The 27,933-nt window shown below is 41.2% G+C and overlaps 1 protein-coding gene across 6 annotated transcripts in view; it reads right to left on the reverse strand.

Annotated features, from left to right (window-relative positions):
- Window positions 1–27,933, reverse strand: part of inpp4b (inositol polyphosphate-4-phosphatase type II B) — a 940,291-nt gene that overhangs the window by 29,216 nt on the left and 883,142 nt on the right. For all 6 annotated transcript variants that reach the window (XM_072584130.1, XM_072584129.1, XM_072584133.1 and 3 more), the window contains one exon: window positions 27,614–27,768. In XM_072584130.1, coding sequence (XP_072440231.1) covers window positions 27,614–27,768 — 155 coding nt within the window. The remainder of the gene's footprint in view (window positions 1–27,613; window positions 27,769–27,933) is intronic.

A 27,933-nucleotide genomic window follows, 5' to 3' on the forward strand; every position in this document is an offset into this window, starting at 1 on the left:
TTCTGTCACTCAGGATTCCCTCCAACAACTTGCCCACCACCGAGGTCAGGCTCACTGGTCTATAGTTCCCTGGTTGTTCTTATCACCTTTCTTAAATAGTGGCACAACGTTAGCCATTCTCCAGTCTTCCGCCACCTCACCTGTGACTATTGATGATACAAATATCTCAGCAAAAGGCCCAGCAATTATTTCCCAAGTTCTCACAGAGTTCTAGTGTACACCTGATCATGTCCTGGGGATTTATCCACTTTTATGTGTTTCAAGACATCCAGCACTTCCTCCTCTGTAATATGGGCAGTTTTTAAGATGTCACCATCTATTTCCCGATATTCTATGGCTTCCATGCCATCATCTTCCATCTTCTCATCAGCTAATGACGACAATTTGAAGTGATGTGAGAAGAGGATGAGGAGTACATGAAAGCCTTTTCTGATCTATTCATCCTAACAGAAAACACAATCCCAATTCCTTATTTATCAATATGACCACATCTATCCTTCTCCTAACACTGACCATAGCAGTGACCACCTTGCCACAAGGCAAAAATAAAATGCATCACAAAATAACATTTCCAAACCAGATGTACAAATTAACTCATGCCATAATCACAGAAGCATCAACAAATCAACCTTAATACATGAATTCTGTTTGCCTTTGTCTGACTAGTTATCTGACACTGGAAGAGCACAGCAGTTCAGGCAGCATCTAAGAAGCTTCGAAATCGACGTTTCGGGCTAAAGCCTGATGAAGGGCTTTTGCCCGAAACGTCGATTTTGAAGCTACTTGGATGCTGCCAGAACTGCTGTGCTCTTCCAGCACCACTAATCCAGAATCTGGTTTCCAGCATCTGCAGACATTGTTTTTACCTAGTTATCTGACACTACCACCGTAGTGGCTGCAGCATGAATGGTGTCTTTCACTGGGGAGAATGCAGACAGCAATTCAGAAAGAACTGTTATCTCTGACTTGTTGCCCGTGCCATGTGCTAGTAAGGCGAGGAATAGAGACAGGGAGGAGTTGAACATATGGCTACAAGGATGGTGCAGGAGGGAGGGTATTAGATTCCTGGATAATTGGGGGTCTTTCTGGGAGAGGTGGGACCTCTACAAACAGGATGGTCTTCACCTGAACCAGAGGGGTACCAATATCCTGAGGGGGGGGGCGTGGAATTGCTAATGCTCTTTGGGTGGATTTAAAATAATTCAGCAGGGGGATGGGAACCCAAACTGTAGTTCGATTATACAGGAGGTTGAGAGTAGGGAGATCCGAAGGAAGGTTTCAGGTTTGTAAAAAGGCACCGGCACGTAAGAAGTTGTTTTGAAGTGTGCCTATTTCAATGCCAAGAGCATCCGGAATAAGGTGGGTAAACTTGCAGTCGGTACCTGGAATTTTGATGTTGTGGCCATTTCAGGGACATGGATTATACAGAGGCAGAAATGGTTGTTGCAGGTTCTGAGATTTAGATGTTTTAGTAAGAAAGGGAAGATGGCAAAAGTGGGGGGGTGGGGGGGGGGGGGGGGGGGAATATCATTGTTAGTCAAGGACAGTATTACAGCTGCAGAAAGGACATTTGAGGACTTGTCAACTGAATATCAGCCTCCGAATAGTTCTAGAGTTGTAGCAGAAAGGACAGGACAGATGATTCTCGATACGAGTGAGAATGACAGGTTAGTCATCATGGGGGACTTCAACTTCCCAAATATTGACTAGGAATACTACAGTTCAATTACTTTAGATGGGTCAGTTTTTGTCCATTGTGTGCAGGAGGGTTGTCTGACAGTATGTAGACAGACCAACAAGGGGCAAGGCCACATTAGATTTGGTACTGGTTAATGAACCCAGCCAGGTATTAGATTTGGAGGTAGGTAAGCACTTTGGTGATAGTGACCACAATTCAGTTATGTTTACTTTAGCGATGTAAAAGGATAGGTATACACTGGAGGGAAAGAGCTACAACTGGGGGAAAGGCAATTACAATGCAATTAGACAAGATTAAGGATGCATAGGATGGGGAAGGAAACTGCAAGGGATGGGCACTTTAGAAATGTGGAGCTTATCCAAGGAACAGCCACTGTGTGTCCTTAATAGATATGTACCTGTCAAATAGGGAGGAGGCTGTCGAGTGCAGGAGTCGTGGTTTACTAAGGAAGTTGAATCGCTTGTCGAGAGGAAGAAGGCAGCTTATGTTAGGGTGAGATGTGAAGGCTCAGTTAGGACGATTGACAGTTACAAGGTAGCCAAAAAGACTTAAAGAGAAAGCTAAGATGAGCAAGGTGGGGACATAAGAACCTGTTGGCAGATAGGATCAGGAAAAACCCTAAAGCTTTCTATAGGTATGTAAGGGATAAAAGAATGACTGGAGTAAGATTAGGGCCAATTAAGGACAGTTGTGGGAAGTTGTGCATGGAGTCAGAGGAGATAGGGGAAGCACTAAATGAATATTTTTCATCAGTTTTCACACTGGAAAAATATAATGCTGTCAAGGAGAATACTAAGAAACAGGCTACTAGACTAGATAGAATTGAGGTTCACAAGGAGGAGGTGTTAGAAATCTAGAAAGTGTGAAAATAGATAAATCCCCTGAGCTGAATGAGATTTATCCTAGGATTTTCTGGGAAGCTAGGGAGGAGATTGCTGAGTCTTTGGCTTTGATCTTTGTGTCATCATTGTCTACAGGAATAGAACTAGAAGACTGGAGGGAAGTAATTGTTCCCTTCTTCAAGAAAGGGAGTAGAGACAACCGTGGTAACTATAGACCAGTGAGCTTTACTTTGGTTGTTGGTAAAGTGTTGGAAAAGGTTATAAGGGTGGATCGTGCCTTACAAACTTCATTGAGTTCTTTGAGAAGTGACCAAACAGGTGGTTGAGGGTAAAGCCTTTGATGTTGTGTACATGGATTCCAGTAAGGCGTTTGATAAGGTTCTCCATGGTAGGCTACTGCACAAAATACAGAGGCATGGGATTGAGGGTGATTTAGCGGTTTGGATCAGAAAGTGGCTAGCATCCTTGAGTTCAGTTACTAGTGGTGTACCGCAAGGATCTGTTTTGGGTCCACTGCTGTTTTTCATTTCCTATAAATGACCTGGATGAGGGCCTAGGAGAATGGGTTAGTAAATTGCAGATGACACAGCTGTGGATAGTGTTGAAGGATGTTGTAATTTACAGAAGGACGTAGATGGACTGTAGAGCTGGGCTGAGGTGTGGCAAATGCAGTTTAATACAGAAACGTGTGAGGCGATTCACTTTGGAAGGAGAAACAGGGATGCAGAGTACTGGTGAATAGTAAGATTCTTGTTACTGTAGATAAACAGAGATCTTGGTGTCCATGTACATAGATCCCTCAAAGTTGCCACCCAGGTTGATAGGACTGTTAAGAAGGTATATGTGTGTTAGCTTTTATTAGAGGGATTGAGTTTCGGAACTATGAGGTCATGCTGCAGCTGTACAAAACTCTGGTGCGGCCGCACTTGGAGTATTGCGTACAGGTCTGGTCACCGCAGAACTGTAGGAAAGATGTGGAAGCTTTGGAAAGGGTTCAGAGGAGATTTACTAGAATGGTGCCTGGTATGGAAGGAAGGTCTTATGAGGAATGATTGAGGGATTGAGGCTCTTTTCATTAGAGAGAAGGTTGAGGGGTGACTTAATTGAGACATATAAGATAATCAGAGAGTTAGGTCGGGTGGACAGTGAGAGCCTTTTTCCTCAGATGGTGATGGCTAGCATGAGGGGGCATAGCTTCAAATTGAGGGGTGATAGATATAGGACAGATGTCAGAGGTAGTCTCTTTACTCAAATAGTATTTAATGTTCATTGGATAGGCATGTGGACAAGAATGGAATCGTATAGGTTAGATGGGCTTCAGATTGGTTTCACAGGGTAGTGTAACATCGAGGGATGAAGTGCCTGTACTGCACTGTAATGTTCTATGTTCTGTAACTCCTACGGTTTAGTGCAGAAACCCTGACTTTGGGCATGTTGCCATAAGTGTGGGTTGGCTGACATTCAACAGCGAGAGTAGTGTGGCAGTGGTGGGAGGACAAATAAGGGCAAATGGGAGGACAGGAGATTCAGTTCCACAGACACATTGCTATTCTTCTGTGACATCAACTCAGCAATTTTAATAACATAATGGAGAAAAGATAGCTGGAGTGCTCGGAGAATTTTCAAGCCAGTCTCAATACTAGAATCTGTAGTCATAGTGGCAGAAGTCTGAGTGTATAGCAGCATGCTCCTTTTAGATGGGAGAAATGTGACCTTCCATGGCAGCATTCTGAATTTGGCTTTGGCATGTCTTACAATGGAAACTGAGACATCAGCCATAGGTCGCTGCATCATGGCTACATCTACATGTATTCTCCTCTGCCTCTTGTTCTTCTACCACTGCCTGGACCAACTAAAGTTCTTGGGTTTCTTAAATGGAAAAGGTGCAGTGAAAAGTTGTTGTGAGGGGAATTACAAGTCAAAGTAAGATGTAGATGCTTACCTCCATGCAGTATGTAAATCAGAAGAGATTCTGAGATGAAGGAGAAGTGGAATGTGAGAAGAAGGACTAGGTTCAGAGATCCTATTACTTTTGCAGGTTTTAACCTCAGTAAATAAGGCTCATTTAAATAATGTGAGCACCATCTCCTCCATCAGAAAAGGATATGTAACTGTGCCGCCATCTAGATAGCCCCTGCCAATTCCAGTGATGCACCAACTTGTCCTGAGATACTGCAGTGAGTGTGATGCAATCAATATTTTTGCATAATATGCCTGCCTTGGTTGAATAGCTAATAGTATATCCAAGCTGTGAGACACGCTTGTGGGACTTGCAACAATGCTGACTGGATGAGGGTGTAGTGAAGCTAGAATGAGGGGTGAATTGTAACTGATGGGAATTGTTGACAGATGGATGAAGGGACTGGTACATTGGGTCTAGCGGTGCAATTGGTGGGATATGATCATTGAAGATGGTTTCACTGACCTGAGGTACTCATATGAGGTCATTGAATTGGTTGCAACACCACATCCAGCTTCTCAATGGTTGTTATGTGGCATTGCTTTCGCAAAGGCTGTCTTAAGGACCTCTTGGCGTGCTATGGATAGAGCATGTCTTTCCTTTCTAAACTGCTCCACCAAGACATCCAATGGAGTTTTTGAGAAACCTGTTTACTCATTTATTCACTCAATCTTCCACAAACAGTTCCAGTATTAGCTTCAACCAGAATGCACTTGACCTTGCAGACTAGTTTTCAGTAGGACTGGTCTTGCACAAACATGGGACCCATGTTGAAGCATAGAGCCCATCATCAGCATATTTAATGCTGACAGCATCCAACAATTATCCAGATAATTGGGCAGTGCCAATTTGGTATGCTGCTTGCGTTGTTATATTGTGGATAAATTACTACAAGCCACCTTTAATTTGGCTTATTAAAAAACCACTTAGACAACAAGATACTGAAACAATTACTTAAAATTTATTGCATGTAGGAACCAAATAGGATCCCTCAAGTAAACAAATTAAACCTCACAAAAGTCAACTTAACGATTTCCTGATTAATGGTGGAATTTAGCTTCAATTTCAATAAAACAGTCTCTGTCTCTGGATGCCTAGGGTTCAATTCTTGTGCAGTGATGCTCTTCAAAGTTCTGTTGCTGAAGAATCCCAGAGTTGAATACTTATACAATTTTCCTGTCTTTCAAAGTTGAGGTGTGATATTATTGATGATCCTTTCATCCAAAATATTGTTTACACTTCAGGAGTCTTCAAGTCTGTAGATTGCTGTCTTATTAGAAGTAGATTCCCTGTTCCTTATCACATTTGCTGTTAGCTGTCTTTCAAAACACAGTCTATCCTGGCATTAACCCTTTATCTCAAGACATTCTTTCTGCAGGCAATCTTAATTGTCCATTTTTAGTATTCCAACTTATGTTAATTCGTCTCTCCCAAGAAACAGTTTGCCATCTTTCTTTCCAGGAACAGCTGATTGCTTTCAATTCCTGGATGTAACATTTTGTTTCCTAACAGTTTATTCTACATTGAGTAATTGCTGATTCTTCCAATCCAGGAACAGTTGTTAAAGTTCTGAAGTTTACACTATCACAGAGACAATGGTTACTAGTTAATCATTCATCACAATCCCTTTGCAGAGGGAATTACATTTTCCCCATGAACATATAATTGAAATATCTTTATTTTGTTATAACATATATAAAATTATGATGTGTTGTTGTCTACTAAAGGTAAGCTGTTAAGAAGTAACTTATCTGTGATTGACCACATTAAACTCTCACTATCATTAAAATGAGTGTTATACAAAATTAAGGATTCCGGAGTATGGTAATGAACAAAAAAATTGAGATGTCATATATTAGACAAATTAAGGGAGGAATGATAAGCAAAGGCTGTTAGGATGAATACAATCAGGAACATTCCCTTAATCTTGGGAGGTCAGAGTGATTTCTGGAACCAATTAAAGACTGACAGCCTTGAAGATAGTTAGGTTCAACCAGAGAGTGCAAAGGATAGCGAAGGTAATGAATCAAAGATGATAGTTCAAGACTGGGTCACACAGGATAATATCTCATAAGTGTGTAATGCCTTTAACGTAGATAAACATTTCAAAGCACTTTACAGAGACACAATCAAGGAGGGATGTTTGACCAGGCAGAAATTTAACACAAGGGAATTTAACCTTCAGGACCAAAGGCATGGAGACTGGGAATAGGGATCCTGGCACATAACAGTGCCAGGAGACACCTAGCCACCCCCTGAAAAGTTTCCACTCAGACACTCAAGAGGTGACCTTATTTCCCTTACAATCACCCCTCCTCACTCCACTCCTCCAGGGACAACAGAATCCACTGCTAAAGGTTCCTCCATTCCGACTGAAGAACCAGGGAGTACACTCACATGCAGAGGGAGATGGGAGGAAGAATTAGAAGAAAGCTTACTGAGGACTCTTTGGTGACGCAGGTGACATTGCATTACACACTGTTTAGCATTTTTAAAATAAAAGGTCACTGCTTTCACCTAGACCTGGTTGTTTGTCACTAAGTGTCTCTCTGAATGTAACTGTCTCCAGCATGAGGCACAGGTAACTTGTTATCTACCTGGAGAGAAACTTCAGAGTGCTTCAGTGCAGATATCCGGGGGCATGAATTGCAGAAACCCTGTGTGCCGATACAACAGGTAATAAGAAGGCAGATGGAAGTTTGACATTTGTTGATAAAAGAATAGGGTATAATATTAGGGAAGTGTATACAGCAACTGTATAAGGCATTAGTGAGATTGCACCTGAAATATGGCTACAATTGTGGTCCCTTTATTTGAAGAAGAATGTAATTGTATTGGAGCCGGGGCAGGTATCAGATCTTGTGGTGGGAGAGCATTTTGGTGATAGTGACCACAACTGCCTCACATTCTACATAGCTATGGAGAAGGAGAGGATTAGGCAAAAGAGGAGGATATTTAATTGGCGAAGAGGAAACTATGATGCAATTAGACATGAGTTAGGAAGCATAGACTGGGAGCAATTGTTCCATGGTAAAGGCACTATAGACATGTGGAGACTGTTTAAGGAACAGTTGTTGTGAGTGATGAATAAATATGTTCCTCTGAGACAGGCAAGAAGGGGTAAGATAAAGGAACCTTGGATGACGAGAACGGTGGAGCTTCTCGTCAAAAGGAAGAAGGTAGCTTACATAAAGTGGAGGAAGCTAGGGTCAAGCTCAGCTCAAGAGGATTATAGGCAGGTGAGGAAGGAGCTCAAAAATAGTCTGAGGAGAACCAGGAGGGGGCAGGAGAAAGGCTTGGCAGAACGGATTAGGGAGAACACAAAGGCATTTTACACTTATGTGAGGAATAAGAGAATAGTCAAAGAAAGAGTAGGGCCAATCAGGGATAGCATAGGGAACTTGTGTGTGGAGTCTGAGGAGGTTGGGAAAGCCCTAAATGAGTTTTTTGCTTCTGTCTTTACAAAAGAAACACACTTTGTAGTGAATGAAACCGTTGAAGAGCAGGCGTGCATGCTGGAATGGATAGAGATAGAGGAAGCTGATGTGCTGAAAATTTTGTCAAACATTAAGATTGTCAAGTCACCAGGCCAGACCAGATTTGTCCATGGCTGCTTTGGGAAACGAGAAATGCAATTGCTTTGCTACTTGCGAAAATCTTTGCATCCTCGCTCTCCACTGGAGTCGTACCTGAGGACTGGAGAGAGGCAAATGTAATTCCTCTCTTCAAGAAAGGAAATAGGGATATCCCCGCCAATTACAGACCAGTAAGTCTCATGTCTGTTGTCTGCAATATGTTAGAAAGGATTCTGAGGGATAGGATTTATGACCATCTGGAAGAGCATGGCTTGATTAAATACAGTCAACACGGCTTTGTGAGGGGCAGGACATGCCTCACAAACCTTATCGAGTTCTTTGAGGATGTGACTAGAAAAGTTGATGAGGGTTGAGCTGTGGATGTGATGTGTATGGACTTCAGCAAGGCACTTGATAAGGTTCCCCATGGTAGGCTCATTCAGAAGGTCAGGAGGAATGGGATACAGGGGAACTTCGCTGTCTGGATACAGAATTGGCTGGCCAACAGAAGACAGCGAGTGGTAGTAGAAGGAAGATATTCTGTCTGGAAGTCAGTGGTGAGTGGTGTTCCACAGGGCTCTGTCCTTGGGCCTCTACTGTTTGTAATTTTTATTAATGACTTGGATGAGGGGATTGAAGGATGGGTTAGCAAGTTTGCAGACGACACAAAGGTTGGAGGTGTCATTGACAGTATAGAGGGCTGTTGTAGGCTGCAATGGGACATTGACAGGATGCAGAGATGGGCTGAGAGGTGGCAGATGGAGTTCAACCTGGATAAATGCGAGGTGATGCATTTTGGAAGGTCGAATTTGAAAGAGGAGTACAGGATTAAGGATAGGATTCTTGGCAGTGTGGAGGAACAGAGGGATCTTGGTGTGCAGGTGCATAGATCCCTTAAAATAGCCACCCAAGTGTACAGGGTTGTTAAGAAAGCATATGGTGTTTTGGCTTTCATTAACAGGGGGATTGAGTTTAAGAGACATGAGATCTTGTTGCAGCTCTATAAAACTTTGGTTAGACCGCACTTGGAATACTGTGTCCAGTTCTGGTCACCCTATTATAGGAAAGATGTGGATGCTTTGGAGAGGGTTCAGAGGAGGTTTACCAGGATGCTGCCTGGACTGGAGGGCTTATCTTACGAAGAGAGGTTGACCGAGCTCAGACTTTTTTCATTGGAAAAAAAGAAGGAAGAGAGGGGACCTAATTGAGGTATACAAGATAATGAGAGGCATAGATAGAGTCGATAGCCAGGGACTATTTCCCAGGGCAGAAATGGCTAACATGAGGGGTCATAGTTTTAAGGTAGTTGGAGGAAAGTAGAGAGGGGATGTCAGAGGTGGGTTCTTTACACAGAGAGATGTGAGAGCATGGAATGCGTTGCCAGCAGCAGTTGTGGACATTTAAGAGACTGCTAGACATAAATATGGTCACAGAAATTTGAGGGTGCATACATGAGGATCAATGGTCGGCACAACATCGTGGGCTGAAGGGCCTGTTCTGTGCTGTACTGTTCTATGTTCTATTTATATTACTCCTCAATCACTAGTGAATAATAATAACTCTTGCTATCGATCTATGAGCTTTCTGAGATAGCAACGCTGCCTTCAAGCTGCAGCAATACTGTGAAATGAATGTGTCATGAGATAAACTTTAGTTTAGCCTGAGTGTCAAATTGCAAGATCCGCACCGTGGAATAAAGATCATAAGATCATTAAAAAATAGAAACAGGAATAGCCCATTCAGCCTTTCAAGCCTGTCCCGCAATTCATTTGGATCATAACTGATCCAATGTTCCTCATGTCTATTTTCCAGATTTTCTCCCATAGCCCTTGACTCCCCTAATCATCAAAAATCTATCTATCCATTTCAACCTTAAATATGCACAACTCTCTGTGGCAAGGAGTTCCAAAGACTTACAACTCAGAAAAATTCCTCCTTATCTTAAGTTGCCACCCCATTGTTTTGAGATGATGCCTTCTGGTCCTGTTCTCTCCCTCGAGGGGAAACATCCTCCAAGCATTTAATCTGTCAAGTCCCTTAAGAATCCTGTATGTTGAAATCAGATCACCTTTCATTCTTCTACATTCCAGTGAGTAGAGTCCCACCTACTGGATGATCTGAACTGCCTCCAATAAAATGATCTCTTTCCTTAAATAAGGGAAACCAAACTGCACACTGTACTCCGGACAGCTGTTTCACCATCAGCTTGTACAGTTGCCGTAAGACTTCCTCACTCTTACACTTCAACTCCCTTGAAATAACGTCAACATCCCATTCGTCTTCCTGATTACCAGCCGTACTCACGAGCGAGGTTTTTGTTAGAAACAGCTTCACCTTCTCAGCATGGAATGAGGAGTATGATGGCATCTCGTTTAAGTTACAATGAATTCTGTTAGATTTGTGGATATCATAAAAAAGAGCAGAGATAAAGAGTAACAACTGCTGAACAAAATGCTAAATGTGCAGCTTTGGATAATAGTACAGACCTTTACTGCTGAGATAATTAGTTCAGAAAATATAAAATGTCATGATATTATGCTTGTAATCAAGGTTATATGTATCAAATACAAAGTACCATTTAGGTTATTAATCTTGTAGTGCACATACCACAGGTAAAGAAAAGTTCAGGCTTACATGTAAAGTCCCAAGATTGAAAAGCCTGCTATGCTAATCTGTCTTGTTTCTATGGGGAGGAGGTCTTGTGGTGCACTGTCATCCTTGCCTCTGAGTCAGAAGCTCAGGATTCAGGTCACACTTGAGGATGTGGCAGCCAAGAAAGTCATGTACATTTTTTTATTCATTTGTGGGATGCAGGCATCACTGGTTGACCAGCATTTATTGCCCGTTCCTAGTTACCCTTGAGAAGATGGCGATGAGCTGCTTTCTTGACCTGCTGCAGTCGTTTTGCTGTAGGCTGGCCCACAATGTCCTTAGGGAGGGAATGCCAGGATTTTGACACAGTGACAGTGAAGGAAAGGCGATATATTTCCAAGTCAGGATGGTGAGTGGCTGGGAGGGAAACTTGAAGGTGGCGATGTTTCTGTGTAACTGCTGCCCTTGTCTCTCCAGATGAAAGTAATTATGAATTTGGAAGGAGCTGTCTAAGGATTTTTGGTGAATTTCTGCAGTGCATCTTGCATATAGTACACGTTGCTTCTACTCAGCATGGGGGTGAAGGCCAGGATGCTTGCGTTTGTAGTGCTAATCAGCAGATTGCTTTGTCCTGGATGATGTCAAGCTTCTTCAATGTTGTTAGGGCTGCACATATCCAGGCAGGTGGGCAATATTCCATCACACTCCTGACATGTGCCTTGTAGATGATGGACAGACTTTGGGGACTCACAAGGTAAGTTACCTGCTGCAGTATTCCTAGCCTCTGACCTGCTCTTCTTGCACTGTGTTTTTGTACAAGTCCAGTTGAGTTTATGGTCAATGATAGCCCCAAGGATATTGATAGTTGGGGATTCAATGATGAATGTTAGGGGTGTCGGTTAGACTGACTCTTATTAGACTAGGAGAAAGTGAGGACTGCAGATGCTGGAGATCAGAGTCAAAAGGTGTGACACTGGAAAAGCACAACAGATTAGGCAGCGTTCGAGGAGCAGGGGAGTTGATGTTTTGGGCATAAACCCTTTATCAGAAATGTGAGGGAGGGGCACAGGGGGCTGAGAGATAAATGGGAGGGGGGTGGGGCTTGGGGGGAGGAAGGTAGCTAGGAAGGCAATAAATAGATGAAGGCGGGGAATGATGGTGCTAGGTCATAGTGGAGGGTGGAACGAATTGGTGGGAAGGAAGATGGAAAGGTAGGAGAGTTCAAATGTCGAGGTTAGAGGGTTGGATCTGGAATAAGGTGGGGGGAGGGGAGATGAGGAAACTGATGAAATTGACATTGATTCCTTGTAGTTGGCGGGTCCCAAGGCAGAAGGTAAGGTATTTTTCCTCCAGGCATCGGGTAGTTAGGATTTGGTAGTAGAGGAGGCCCACGATTTGCATATTTTTGGCGGAGTGGGAGGGGGAGTTGAAGTAGTCAGCCACCAGGCAGTGGGGTTGGTTGGTGTGGGTATCCCAGAGATGTTCTCTGAAATGTTCCGCAGGTTGGCATCCTATCTCCCGAATGTAGAGGAGACCACATCAAGAACAACAGACACAGTAGATGAGGTGTTTGGAGGTGCAGGAAAATCTCTGCCGGATGTGGAAGGATCCTTTGGGGCCCTGGACGGAGGTGAGGAGGACATGTGGGAGAAGACTTTACACCTCTTGCGGTGGCAAGGGAAGTTGCCAAGAGTGGAGGGTGGGTTTATGGGGGCGTAGACCTAACGAGTGAGTCGCGGAGAAAATAATCTCTGTGCAGTGCTGAAACAGGTGGGGAGGGAAATAAATCTCTGGTGGTAGGGTCTGACTGTAGGTGGTGAAAATGGTGGATGATGATGCATTGTACCCAGAGATTGTGGGATGGAAGGATGAGGACCAGGGAGTTCTATCCTTATTGTGGTTGGAGCTCTGGGGTTCAAGGGTGGGAGGTACAAGAATTGGAGAAGATGCACTGGAGGGCATTGTTGACCACGTGAGAAGGGGACATTGCCGTCGTTGAAGTAGAAAGCTAGCTGAGATGTTCTGGCATGGAATTGCTCCTCTTGGGAACAGAGGTGGAAGATTTGGGAGTAAGGGATAGTGTTTTTACGGGGTGGGGAGGGCAGTGGAAGGAGGTATAGATCAGGTAGCTGTGGGTGTCGGTGGGTTTGAACTAGATGTCCGTGTTGAGTCGGTTGCCGGAAATAAAGATGGAGAGGTCCTGGAAGGGGAGGGAAGTGTTTGAGATAGTCCAGGTGAACCTCAGGCCAGGGTGGAAGGTGTTTGTGAAACTGACGAACTGTTCAACTGCCTCGTGGGAGCATGAGGCAGCCCCGACACAGTCATCAATGTAGTGGAGGAAAAGGTGGGGAATGGTGCCAGTATAAATACAGAATGTAAACTGTTCCACATATCCAACGAAGAGGCAGGCATAGCTGGGGCCCATGGGAGTGCCCATAGCTAGCCCATTGAATCTTCCCACTTCCTTCAGACCAAAGGAGAAATTATTGAGGGTGAGGGCCAGTTCAGCTAATCAAATGAGTGTGCCAGTTGAAGGGTACTGGTTGTGTCAGCTGGAGAGGAAGGAATGGAGGGCTGAGAGGCCTTTGTCATGGTGGATGGACATGTACAGAGACTGGATGTCTATGGTGAAGATGAGGCATTGGGGGCTGGGGAAACAAACGTCGTGGAGGAGGTGGAGACTGTGGGTGGTGTCCAAAATGTATGTGGGGAGATCCTGTAGCAAGGGGGACAGGACGTTGTCAAGGTATGAGGAGGTACGTTTGATGGGGCAGGAGCAGGTGGAGACAGGGGGTCGACTGGGGCAGTCAGGTTTGTGAATTTTGGCTAAGAGGTAGAACTACATGGTGCGGGGTTCCCAGACTATGAGGTTGGAGTCTGTGGATGGGAGATCGCCAGAGGTGATAAAGTTGTGCATGGTCTGTGAGATAATAGTTTGGTGATGGGAGGTGAGGCCATGGTCGATGGGGTAGAAGGAGGAGGTGTCCGTGAGTTAGCGCCTGGCTTCGACAGTGTACAAGTTATCATGAAAAACTGACACTGCGCCCCCTTTGTCCACTGGTTTAATGGGGAGGTTGGGGATTGTCCGGAAGGAGTGGAGGGCTGCACATAGTGAGGGTTAGAGAATGGAGTGGGTTAGAGGGGTGGACAGGTTGAGTCAGTCTATGTCAAGGCGGCAGTTGGAGATGAAGAGATTGAGGACAGGTAACAGACCAACACAGGGTGTCCAAGTGGATGGAGTATGTTGGAGATGGGTGAAAGGGACCTTGGAGGACAGGTGGGAGTCCTGATGGAAAAAGTAAGCATGGAGATAGAGGCGGCAGAAGAAAAATTCAATGTCGCGACACGTGTGGAATTCGTTGATCTGGGAGCATAGTGGTATGAAGGTGAAATCTTTACAGAGGACTTATCATTCATCCTCAGTGAGGGGGAGGTCTGGGAGGATGGTAAAAACAAGACAAGGCTTGGGATTCAGACATGATGTTGAGTTGGACTAGAGAATGGGGGCGGATACAGTCTCTAGAGTAGGTGTGGTCATGGTATTATGAGTGAACGTTTGAAAGAACATCTCTGGGACACACACTAGACAACCTCACAGTCCTTTGGCTGACGATTTCAACTCCCTCTCCCACTCCGCCAAGGACAGGCAAGTCCCAGGCCTCCTTTACCGCCAAATCCTAGCCCCCAACGCCTGGAAGAAGAACACCTCATCTTCCGCCTTGGGACCCTCCAACTAAATGGAATCAATGTCGATTTCACCAGTTTCCTCATCACTCCTTCCCCCCATTTATCCCACATCGTCCGGTAGATGCCAACGTTATAACTGCAATGGAAAAGCTTGACGAGAGGAGCAGCAAATTCTGGAGCACAAGTCTTCAGTACTATTGCTAGAATGTTGTTAGGGACCATAGACTTTGCACTATGCAGTGCCTCCAGTCATTTCTTGATATCACATAGAGTAAATCAAAGTTCTGAAGACTGATATCTGTACTGCTGAGCACCACTAATGGAGACGGAGATGGATCATCCACTTGGCACTTGACTGAAGATTGCTGTGATGCTTTCGCCTAATCTTTTGCACTGATGTGTTTGGGTCTTCATCAGTGAAGACAGCGATATTTGTGCAGCTTCCTCCATCTTGAGTATTCAACCTGAAGCCATGAAACTTCATGAAGTTTGGAATCAATGCTGAGATGCCCAGGGCAACTCACTCCTAACTATCACTGTGCCTGCACCTTTACTGGGTCTGTCCTGTCAGTGGAACAGGATATATCCAAGGATGATGATGGCCGTATCCGGACATTGTCACACTCACAGAGTCATACCTTACAGACAACATCAGGCTGTTACTTGACTAGTCTGTGAGATAGCTCGCCCAATTTAGTACCCAAGAAGTTCATAACTTGGTCAAACAGGTTGAATATCAACTTGGAAATACTTCCAACAGGCACTTGATAAGAATGGAAAAGCTATATGCAGAACGTAGCAAACCACTGCTGTATTCTGCCAGGCATAATCATGGATTAACACTGGAGTCTAGACATTGTGTTTGGAAAGAGCAAGAGAGAGTAGGGAGAAAATTTCACATAGAAAAGTCACTTGGGCAAGATACTGACTTTCAGTCCAGCTGATTTAAGGCAGATAGGGGATTAAACTTTGAACTTTCGTGGTTGTATCTAATCATATAAGCCATTGGTGAACTGTGGTGAGTTAGGTCTCAGGATATTGATATTAATTTCTATCACTCCCATATCACACCTCCACACAGAAGTATTAATAATTGTTATACAGTTTGCGTAACTCTACAGATGAAAGTTGATTGCTGTGACAAAAGTTGGGTCAATACCACAGAGAATATAAATAATGATTAATTAGATTAGATTACTTACAGTGTGGAAATAGGCCCTTCGGCCCAACAAGTCCACACCGACCCGCCAACGCGCAACTCACCCAGACCCATTCCCCTACATTTCCCCCTTCACGTAACACTACAGGCAATTTAGCATGGCCAATTCACCTAACCTGCACATTTTTGGACTATGAGATGAAACCGGAGCACTTGAAGGAAACCCACGCAGACACGGGGAGAATGTGCAAACTCCACACAGACAGTCGCCTGAGGCGGGAATTGAACCCAGGTCTCTGGCACTGTGAGGCAGCAGTGCTAACCACTGTGCCACCGTGCCGCATAATAATCAAGTTTTATATGTGGATTATGTATTTAATTCAGAACTCATTCCAAATACCCACAGAATCTGCTACAATTTAAGTTGATGTTGTCCTAGGTATTTTCAATGCTAAGACACCATACTGTATAGCATTCATGGAATCCTTACAATGTGGAAGCAGACCATTCAGCCCATCAACATCACACTGACCCTTAGAAGAGCAGCCCATCCAGACTCAATCCCACTGCCCTATCCTATCCCTGTAACCCTACAATTTCCATGGCTTATCCACCCAGCCTGCTCATCCCTGGACATTATGGGCAATTTAGCATGACCAAGTCTCCTAAGCTGCATATCTTTGGATGAGAGGGGAAACCGGAGCACTCAGAGGAAACCCACGCAAATACAGGGAGAACTCGCAAACTCCACGTGGACAGTTGCCTAAGGGTGGAATTGAAACTGGGTCTCTGCGCTGTGAGGCAGCAGTGCTAACCACTGAACCACCATGCCACCCATTCAGTAGCTACTATATAATAGTTTCAATATTAGCCTGTTGTGAGGAATCTTGCCTGCAGATTTCTGTTAATTCAAATGAATGAAAATATATTTTCAGTTACTAACTTTTTCCCCAGGAACTGAACTTCTCGCTGTTCAAAAATAATGGTTTGAAAAATCTTCAGAAGATTTACAAGGATGTTACCAGGGAGAGGTTGAATATGCTGGGTCTGGAGTGTCATAAGCTGGAGGGTGTACTCAAGAGGTTTATAAAATCATGAAAGGCATGGATAGGTGAAATAGATCAAGTCTCTTCCCAAGGTGGGTGAGTACAGAACTAGAGGGCATAGGTTGAGGGTGGGAGGGGAAAGATATAAAAGGACCTAAAGGGGGTGGTTGTGTATATGGAACGAGCTGCCAGAGGAAGTGGTGGAGGCTGGTACAATTGCAACATTTAAAAGGCATCTATATGAGTATATGAATAGGAAGGGTTTGGAGGGATATTGGCCAAGTGCTGGCATATGGGATGAGATTAGGTTGGGATATCTGGTCGCATGGATGAGTTGGACCAAATGGTCTGTTTCCGTGCTACATCTCTATGACTCTAATTATATATTTCATAACACAATTGATTAACAATAACCTGATTACTTTAATCACGAAATGATCTTAAGTATTTTTCAGCACTTTCATTAAATTTTTATCTTGAAGGCCTCTGCCTTTACCATTATCAGGATTTATAAATGATATCTCTGTCCAGGGCTAGGTTCCATGAAATTTCCTGATTTTCCATATCTCAATACATGGATATAGGTCAGATGACTGTGAAAACAGTAAAATAAAGGAATTGATAGGATTGTTCAAAACATAGAAGGGAACTAATGAGATAAGTTATCAGGAAGGCAAAGATGCCAGATATTCAAAGACAAAAAATAAATAAATGTAAGTGTATCCAGCACTTGAGGGAGGGGAGGGACAGAGGATGGGAAGGAAGGGAAGATTTGCACTTATGTTGTGCTTTTATGACCACCAGGTAGTTCAGGATTGTACAGTTGATTAATTATCTTTTCAAGGATAGTGACTCTAGCAATGTAGGAAAATAAACCTGTGAATCCTCCTTCCCCAATCCTTGCCTCTTCCCATATGTGATATTCCCACGGATAAAATACAAACAAAGAGAAGTAGTCTATTTGGTCCCTTCAGTAAGATCATTCTTGATATGTGTTTCAAATTCCACATTCCAATCTACCCCCAACAATCTTAGATTCCCTATTTAGCTTGATCCTAAAAATATTAATCAAAAAACCTCTCTTGAGGCAAAGAATTCCAAAGTCACAAAACCCTCCAAGAAAAAAAAAGTCTTATCTTTGTCTAAAAGGGTGATCACTAATTTTGAAATAGTGCCACCATGCTCTGGACTCACAAACATGGGGAAATATCCTTTTCTTGTCAAGACCATTTATCAACTTACTAATCATTCTTTGTCATGTTGTCAACCTGTCAACCTGTAGAGTGGAGTTCTAGAGGGAGCAGTCCTGGGACTGTAACTGTTTATATATTAATGATCTGGAGGAAGGAAGTGAATGTACTGTAGCCAAGTTTGCAGACAACAGTAAAATAGGTAGAAAAGCTGATTGGGATTCAGTTTACACTGAGATATTGATAAGTTAAAATGTTGGCAAATGGAGTATATAATATGGAAAAATATCAAGTTCAGTTTATAAAGGTAAACAAATGATTATTTAAACAAAGAAAAAAACTGCAGAAAGCAGAAAAAAGGATTTGGGGAACTTGTGCATGAAATAGAGAAACCTGGCACACAGGTGAAGCAGGTAATCAGGAAGGCTAATGAAATATTGGCTCTTATTTGAAGGGAGTTGGAGTATAAGAGAAGGTTTGCTGCAAATGTACAAGGCTGTGGTGAGGCCACATTCAAAGCAGTTTTGGTCCACTTACTTAAGGAAAGATATTTCATTGGAGGCAACTATATTTAAATTAATCTAGTCCCACTTGCCAGCATTTGGTCCATATCCCTTTAAACCCTTCCTATTCATATATCCATCCACATGCTTTTTAAATGCTGTAATTGTACCAGCCTCCACACTCCCTCTGGCAGCTCATTGCAAACATGCACCACCCTCTGCATGAAAAAGTTGCCCCTTAGGTCCCTTTTATATCTCTCCTCCTCACCTTAAACTATGCCCTCCTGTTTTGGACTCCCCAACTCCTGGCGAGAGAAGGTTCACTAGGATGATCCCCATATGGAGGGACTGCCGTAACTGCAAAGATTAAGCAGGTTGACACTCTATACACATTGCAATTTAGAAGGACGAGAGGTAATGTCATTGAAATATATAGGATTTTTGGGGGGACTTGACATGGTAAATACTGAGAGGATGCTTCCCTTTAAGGAAAAGTCTATGACCAGATAACATAGTCTCAGAATTAAGGGACACCAATTTAAGACGGAGATGAGAAGGAATTTCTTCTCTCTTAGGGCAGAGGGAGGTGCGGGGCAGAATCCTTCAGCATATTTAAGATAGATAGATAGATTAATTCTTGATCAGAAAGGAAATTAAGGGTAAGGGGAAAGGTCAGGAAATTGGACATAAAGCACATTGGATTGGCCATGATCCTTCTAAATGCCAGAACAGGCTGGAGAAGTTGAATGGCCTACTCCTGTTCTTATTTCTTATGACTTATGTTCAATCTAGTCACCTTTATTCTTCTAAAGCTCAATGGAAACAGGGTGCATTTGTCAAATCTTTCCTCAAGATAATATCAGGTATCGATATTAAAAATTTCCTCTGAACTTAATATCCTTTTCCATATTGACATCCTTTCCCATTTCTACATCCTTTCTGTTGTTGATGGTTCTTTTATTTTTACACTCTCCTCATCCTGTCTTAGCCCAAACTACTGTGAGCTTAAAATCACAGTTAAAATAAATCAGATCATTAACAGAACTCAGTTTTACAAAAAATAGTTTGGATCCAATAATAAAATGTCCTTAAGCTTTGATGTTTTGAAATCAGTAAAATTATTTCAGGATCGAATGTATTGACAAAAATTCAATATCAGAAACATCCTTTTTTTTAGTTAATCAATATCAGCACTTAGTATCCTAACTTAAGAATTCAGGAATACAGTCATCTAGATGTGATTTAATGGGATTTAAGATTGAGGCCACAAATCTTTTAATCTGCTTATGAATATTTATTTTTAAAAATAAATTCCGTTATAAATTATAATTATTGCATCACAGAATATCATATTTCTGACGTGTATGTTGCCTTTATAATTTGTCTCTTTAGCAGGAAGAGATTGACTTTCTTTGTTCATTGTACATTAACAAAAAACAAACCCTATTAATTTTCTTATACTGAATACTTATGGTTCAACTAATGGATCAACTAGACTTGTATGCAGCATATAGTGCATTAAAATTCAAGTAATTCATTTTTAAACTTAATTAACACCATAATTTTTTTTCATTAATTGGTCAAACAGGTCATGGTATATAGCATGGGAACAGACCCTTCAGTCCAACCAGTTCATACCCACTACAGTCTTTTTTACACTTGAATAACAAAACCAAATGCACACAGTGGTTGAGATGTGGTCTCATAATTTCAAAAGAACTGATACATAGCACCCTTATTTTTATGTTCAATTCTTCTTGTAATAAAGGACAATAAAGATAAAGTCACCATTGTCCCAGAGGACTGTAAGATTCCTCTCTCATCAGGGAGAGGTGATGGGGTCACCATGCCTTAGGTGAGGGGTGAGGTTGAGAATGTGGGACCTTCATTGTAATCTCAACTGGTGCAGGGATTGCTGTTGGTATCACTCTACATTGCAAACCACCTGTCCAGCTAAATAAACAAACTGACTCCAGTAATAAAGGATACCATTCCTTTAACTCTCTTAATTACTTGCTGAATGTGCGTACCAGTCTTTTGTCACTCTTAGACTAAAACCATAAGATCGCTTTGTATTTCAGAATTCTGTAGTCATTCTCCATTTAAGTTATTCTCTGCTTCTTTTAATTCTTACTGCCATCACATTGAACACCTTCACAAATTTTTGCATTATGTTCCACCTACCAGACTTTTGCCAATTCACTCAGCCTATGTACATCAGTTTTATCTATATCATTATGTCCTTTTCACAATGTATTCTTTTACCTAATTTTGTGTCATCTACAAATTTAATTATTATGCCTTCACTCCCCTCATTGAAGTCATAGAAATAAATTTTAAAAAACTGCGGTTTTAGGAGAGACCATTGTTGGACTCATTTACGTATATTCTGCTTTCTGCCATTTTCTTTGTACAAGTAGGCTTTTAAGTGGCACCTTGTCAAATCCCTTCTGGAAATTAAAGTACAATATTTCCACATTCACTTTTATCTACTGTGCATGTTATTCCTTCAAAGAACTCCAATAAATCAGTTAAATATAATATCCTTTTCATAAAGCCATGATTAACATAGGATTTTCTAAGTGGACATAGAAGTCCTCTTCAGTCAATTCTCGAAAGCTTCCTCTGCTATGACCCAAATATTAACATTACCACTCCCAGTGTCAAACTTCATTCAGTATTTCTACCTTTCCATCCAGTCTTTATCCCATTCTACCTTCCATAACTGCTTACTGCTCCCCCTTGTCTCTATGGCATCAACAAATCTTTTGCTTTTCACTCTTAATTTTATAGCCCTATTGTCCTTTATTCATGATTATCATAAATGGCATACCAACAACTGGAGGCTTGTGCTCAGAGCAAAGTGGTAGAATCAATCTTCCTTTCTATTCTTTTTGAAAAATCTTAAATAGGTTAGATACCCTGTGGTGGGAGCACTGCAACATAAACAAAAATCAAATAGTCAATGGAAATTTACAGAAATCCTCCTTTCTGTGCTGACTCTATGGGTCTATTTAAATTAGAAGTGGTAGAGAATAAGCTATTATTATGTCTTCTACGTAAGAATAAATTTTCTTACCCCAGATGCAATCTACTGCATGATAGCAAGAGGTACCAGTTACATTGACCAGTTATGTATAATTACAAAGACTATCTGCAGCCAGGTTCAAAACACGTGTCTCCGTGGGGATCTGATATTAAACATGCTTTCCATCCAAAGACTCCATCTTCAGATTAAGAGGAACTTTCAGAGCCATTACCTTATACAAAATTATCTTCCAAGCTTTTCTGCCCTACAGTTACATTTACGCATTCAGGTAACACTACTTCATCTCCACCACAAGTTTCTGAGCTCACAAAATCTAGAGATTTTGCAATTCTTTCAGAACATATTTGCTTCTGACTTAGAAGGCTAAGCCTTTTGCTTGACGACTGTTGACATTGATTCTGATCTTCATCTTAATTGGTTGTGAACCATTTACTTGCAGGAGGATCTTTCATCTCTTGGATATCCTTTGCAGTGGACCACATTTCTGCTAGATATAATATTTGCCTTTATTCAACCTCTGTGGATGTGTTCATGATAAGTTTCACATCCTCAGCTGTGTTCCTAAATGCATAATTTGGTTCTGTGCTCACAAAAGAGGATATAAAAAAATCAGAGAAATGTTGGGGAAGACAGGGTTTAGTAAGAGGGAGGAACCGAAAGAAATCAGTATTATGGGGAAATGATGTTGGGTAATAACTCCCCAAGGCCTGAAAATTTGCGTCCCAGAGTACTTAAGGAAGTGTCTCTAGAAATAGTAGATGAATGGTGGTCATCTTCCAAGATTCTATAAATGCTGAGTTAGTTCTTACAGATTAGAGGGCAGTTAATCTCTATTTAAGGCGGCAAGTAGAGAAAAAACCAAGAATTATAGACTAGAAAGCCTGACACTGATAGTGGGGCAAGTGCTAGAGTGCATTACTAAAGATTTAATAGCAGAGCGCTTGGAAAACAGTGGCAGGATCAGACAGAGTCAGCATGGATTTACAAAAGAGAAATGTACTGGCAGAGGACACAACTGGTAGAGTTGAAGGCGGAGCAGTGGACGTCATTTACTTAAGATTTCAGAAGGCTTTTAACCAACTCCTACATATCTTATCAACGTGTAAAATTAAAGTACACAGGATTAGGGATAGAACATTGAGATGGATAGAAAACTGGCTGGCAGAGATAAAAGAAAGTGTAGGAGTAAACAGGTTTATTTTTTCCGAATGACAGGCAGTAATTAGTACGTTATCACAGAGCTAAGTGCTTCGACCTCAGGTAATCACAATATATATTAATGAATTACATAAGGAACTGAATATGATATCTTAAAGTTTGCATATGACAAAGCTGGGCAGGAGGAAGAGCTGTGAGGAGCACACTGAGAAGATTAAGTGTGATTTCTACAAGCTGAGTGAGTGGGCAACTGCATGTCAGATGTGGTATAATGTGGTTAAAAGTGAGATTATCCACTATAGTACCAAAATCAGGAATGCAGATTATCTGAACTATTATAAATTGAGAGGAATGTGCAACAAGACCTGGATATTGTTGTACAACAGTCAAAGGTAAGCACAATCATGCAGCAGGTGGGAAAAGAAGGCAGCTGGTATTATGACCTTCATAGAGAGAGAGCAGATTCAAGTGCAAGAGCAGAGATGTCTTGCTGCAATCATATAGGAATATTGTGTGCAGTTTTGGTCTCCTTATCTGAGGACAGAAAGTTTACCAGATTATTTCTTGGGATGGCTACAGTTGCATTAGAAGAGAGTAAACAATTAAGATCATATTCACTGGAGTTCAGGAGAATGTGGGGGTGGAGGGGATCTCATAGAAAGGGGACTAGATAGGGTAGGCGCAGAAAGGTGTCTCTGATGACAGGGGAGTCCAAAAAACAGTCTAAGGTTTCAAGGTTTAGCATTCAGGACTGGGATGACAAGAACTTTCTTCACCCTGAGAATGGTAAGCCTGTGGAGTTCACTACCATAGAAAGCAATTGAGGCCAAAATATTGTATAACTTCAAGAAGGAGTTGGATACAGCATTTTAGGGTGAAAGGGATCAAAATATTGGTTTGGGGGAGGGGGGTGGTGGGGTTGGGTGGGGGGAGCGGGAACAGACAATTGAGTTGAATGATTAGTCATGATCATTGTGAAGGGCGGAGCAGGTTCAAGAGGCCAAATAGCCTATCCCTTCTCAAATATTCGAGTTTTGTATGTTTCTAAATCTGCATTGACCTTCAAATTGATGGGACACCTATTGACATACACAAGTTGTCAAATTTGAATTCATTGGATTTCATTTTTCTGAGGAATTCTTTGCATACCTTTTCTAACAAAGGTATATTGTCTGATATGCGTATCCTTTTCAAAGGATATATCCAGTGCAAATTCAGTAATGATGTTCAACTGACAGGCATATATGTATGTGAACCAGGAAGCTTTTTTAAATAAAATGATTAATGTTTGACATGTTTCAGTGGTAAACAAATGTTGAACAATTTGAACATGCCAGTGCTTTGATTGACTAAAGGTTATTTATAGCACAATATCAAAACAATATCAAAACTGAAAGCAACAAACAGAATAGCAAATGTAATACTACAACTCAGACAAACAAACAATATGGACATCAGAAACATAATCTAACTCTTTAGCTGCTATCACCTGTCCATCCATCTTTCTGCTCAAAGCAATGTGACAGCATTGAGAGATATAATCTATATTCAAGTTTAAGACAGATACATTAAACTAGCTGCAAATTTGTACCAAAATAAATTAAACTTGGCAACATTACCTAAGATTGGTGGATTTACTGGCAGCAGGAAATTTATTTACTTTCATTCAAGCATCATTATGCAATGAAATTTTGGTTTACATGTATCATGAAGTCAAAGTAATTATTTTAAACAGCAACATTGAAAATGATCCAAACCAGGTTCACTGCATTCTGTATATGTTTGCAACATTTATAGGTTGTGACATTATTCATGAAAATTTACCACATTTCCTTCAAAGAAATTGAAGCATTTGTATTCTATATTGTAGTGAGAAAGAAAAGCCAGTACATTCAAACACTAAAGTACACAGCTTGTAAGAACATTAATCAATATACATATTCTAGCTGTAAATAAGCTGTATGATCAAATCTGCAGTTTTGCAAAATTCCATATCTACTTGACAAAGACTGACACAAGTTATTATCTCCTTTCCAATGATTACTTTTATTGCCAATATGCAATGTACTTTGTGTTATACAAGCTGAAAGGGCCATTTTAGTTCTCTTCCAATGTTGTGGTCTATTTGATAAATTTCTACAGATAATATTACTGTGTAAATTTTAGCAAAGAAAATATGAGTAACACGTGGACAGGAGCAGGCTATTTAACCTCTCAATCCTGTCATACAATCAATTATTACTAATTTGCAAGCCAAGTCCGTTTCTTTCTGTCTTTGATTCATTTTCCTCTCTTAACTTGAATCTAACAAAAATGTTAATCCCTGTCTTAAAAATTAGAATAGACGCTGCATCTAGAATCTTTAACAAAAGAAAACTCCACAGGCAGGATTTCACATTTTGTGCCAGGACACCGATAATGAGTTAAATGAGGGTCCCAGCACTGCGCTCACAGGGAACAGTCACCAATACGTAGTCTGAAGACACGCTTGGCATCCAATTAAGGAGAGTGGGATGCTTCTTGAAGCTGGACGATCAATAGGAGGCCCTCCAGCAAGGAAGGACTTGCTGCTTGCCACTGTAAATTAGGGAGACAGAGTGAGGACATCTCTCAAATGAGACACCCTTTCAGCAGTTTTAAAAATCATGAATTAAGACTGTTGGGACTTTATGCAGGACAAACCCATCCACACAGTTCCTGTAGTCAAACTTGTAGCCAGATGGGTGAGGAGGGATTCTCAGTGTTTGTCCGCAACACTGGTAGTCCAATTTTGCCAGTCAACTTCTGATAATTGGCCTTGATTACCAAACGATAACCATACCAAATGTATGCAACCTCAATATTACCTTCTAAATTCTGTTATCATCCTACTGAATCTTCCTTGTGAAAGCAAGACATCCTTTCTGATGTATAACACCCAGAACTGAATTCAATACTCCAGATGGTATTTGACTTAATCCCTGTAAAATTTGCTATTACTGAAATGGTCCCCACCTTAGCTATATATTCCTTTATTGACTAACCTGGACATGGATTCTTTATGCAGCAACAACAGAAATGCAAAGAGGACCTGGGAAAGCTGCTTTCCCAAGGTCTCTCACTCTTACACCTACATGCTGCAGAATCTGAGAAGCTGGAGAAAGGTACCTTTACCAAGAATGCAAGCAATTTCAAATGCATGCATGAGGCCAAGGAAGTCAGCACAAGTTTATGGTGTCCCCCTATATGTGAAGATAGTACAAAGTTAAGAATCAAAGAATCTATGAAGACAAAAATGGTGAGAATTATAACACTTTTACGTACTGCCCTACAACTGACTTCCATGGCATTGTCCTCCCATTAATAGATTAATAGAGCTGGCAACTCCAGGCCCCTCTGCATTGTTCCAACTACACCTTCTCCAGGGCAATTAGGGATGGCAAATAAAAATGGTGGCTAAGCCAGAAACAATCACATTCCTCAACAAGCTTTTTAAAAATCATAAAAATAACAGATTGCCATGAAAATCCATCATTTCCACTCCTACTGAAGTTACCCGGTTGTCCAAAAGGTCTACATGGTTCACAAATGTACTTTAAGACAGGAGATCTCCCTGGTATCAAGCTGGTGCTCAGAGTCAGTGACAGCTGAATCTAACTTAGCCTCATTGACAGTAACGGACTCCCAACCTCACCTCATCCTGATTGAATCTGCCTGTTATTTATTCCAGTTTTATGTCAAATACTATTAATTTTCTGGCATAGCCTTCAGGTGACTCCACATACTTGACTTTTAAGTGACTTTTGAAATAACGGAGTAAGGCACTCAGCTGTATCAAAGTTGCTACAGAGAAGTCATAGAAGAATAAAGTCTGGTCGATAAACCTGCACTGAACTCACTTCCTCAGAGCATTGTAGATGTACTTACTCAACATGGCCTGCAGTGGATAAATAAGGTTGCTCATCACTTTTCAAGGAAATGGAGGGATAGGCTCCTCACAAAGTAAGAAAGCTACATTCATCTTCCCCTAAAGCAATGAATCTTCATTTAGTTGATGATTCTTCCTGATATTTATTTCCTCTTAATCAGTCTGTATGTTTCACAGCATTCCTGCACTATCCTTCTTAATAGCAATGACCTCTTCAGTCACTATTCAACCATTTTCACTTTTCTTTTGATTCATTCAACAATTGTGCATTCAACAATTTTCTTCAGGTTGCCTACTTCAACGTACACTGTTTATTCCTTGTGTGGTGAAATAACAGGGGCAATGAAAATTTGGCTTCTTCCAGAGAATACCATTCAGCTTATTTTTATGCACTATTGCTAAAATGATTGTTTTATTTATTCCAAGTCAATAAAGTCATCAAATCACCAGTGTGGAGCTTCCTCTGATCATTATAGCACTGTCTATATAAAGCCAAGAACTGATTTGTACTGAGTGAAGGATAATTTACAAGAGTAATCCTTGGCACAGAACACAAACTGCTAACTTCCCTTGCCAATATGGAGATTGGAGCTCAATTGCAACATGCAGACAGGTTCTTTGCTTTCCCGTATAATCAATAATGTAGAAACTATAGACTGAATGCTAATAAAATCATACAATGTCAAAACATTAGTAGATATGCAAGATGTGGCTTAATTGAATCCTTTGGTTCATCAGGAAACTGCATTAAACATCAGATTCTGACTTCATAATTCTATCTTTATTAAGAGGAAATATAATCACCATATTTTATGGGCAAAATTAAATATTAGCAAAGGACAAAATTGGTGGTAATGGGATGGCTACCCAATGTTTAACAAATCTAAAAATCATTCCTATTGATTTTTAAAATTTAGTTTCAGGAACTGGGTATCTGAGTATAATTAATTCTTTATGAGTGGACTCAACCCATAAGCAAGCTTTGCACTTGAAAACTTAGGAAACACTAAAGCTCTTCCAGATTACTGTACTTTGTGAAGACTATATTCAGAAGTAAACATGCCAAATTTTTATAAACCTATTTTCTAATTATTTGTATGACCAGTAATACCTTTCTGCTTTGAAGCAACAATTTTACTACTCTTTTTCTGTATAAAGTGACACAATTTTGTTCAACTTTAATTTATCATGAAGCCCTATAATTGTGCTGCTAGTAATTATACAATTACACTGGAGAAATGCCTACCTCCTCATGCAGTCCAATGCTCTGGCAAAATAGTCTGGGTGTAGACTATGCTCTTCTTGAAGAATCACACATTGTTCTAATGTGACTGACATGGATGTCCTGTCTTTGGCACTTTTACAGCTTGTGACGCGCATTCCGTTTAACCTTCGGCAAATCTAAACAAGATTTAAAACAACTTGAATTACTGAAACTGTTCTCTGAATACTTTCATTGTCTTTGTAAAACAGCAAATTATTGTTCAAATGAATTGTAAGCGCAAGGGGTCAGGATTCCAAAACTAGGGACCGTAAAGATAATATAATCAACAATAAATCCAGGAA

Source organism: Chiloscyllium punctatum, chromosome 14 (assembly GCF_047496795.1).
Source record: "Chiloscyllium punctatum isolate Juve2018m chromosome 14, sChiPun1.3, whole genome shotgun sequence".
In the NCBI taxonomy this organism is placed as follows: domain Eukaryota; kingdom Metazoa; phylum Chordata; class Chondrichthyes; order Orectolobiformes; family Hemiscylliidae; genus Chiloscyllium; species Chiloscyllium punctatum.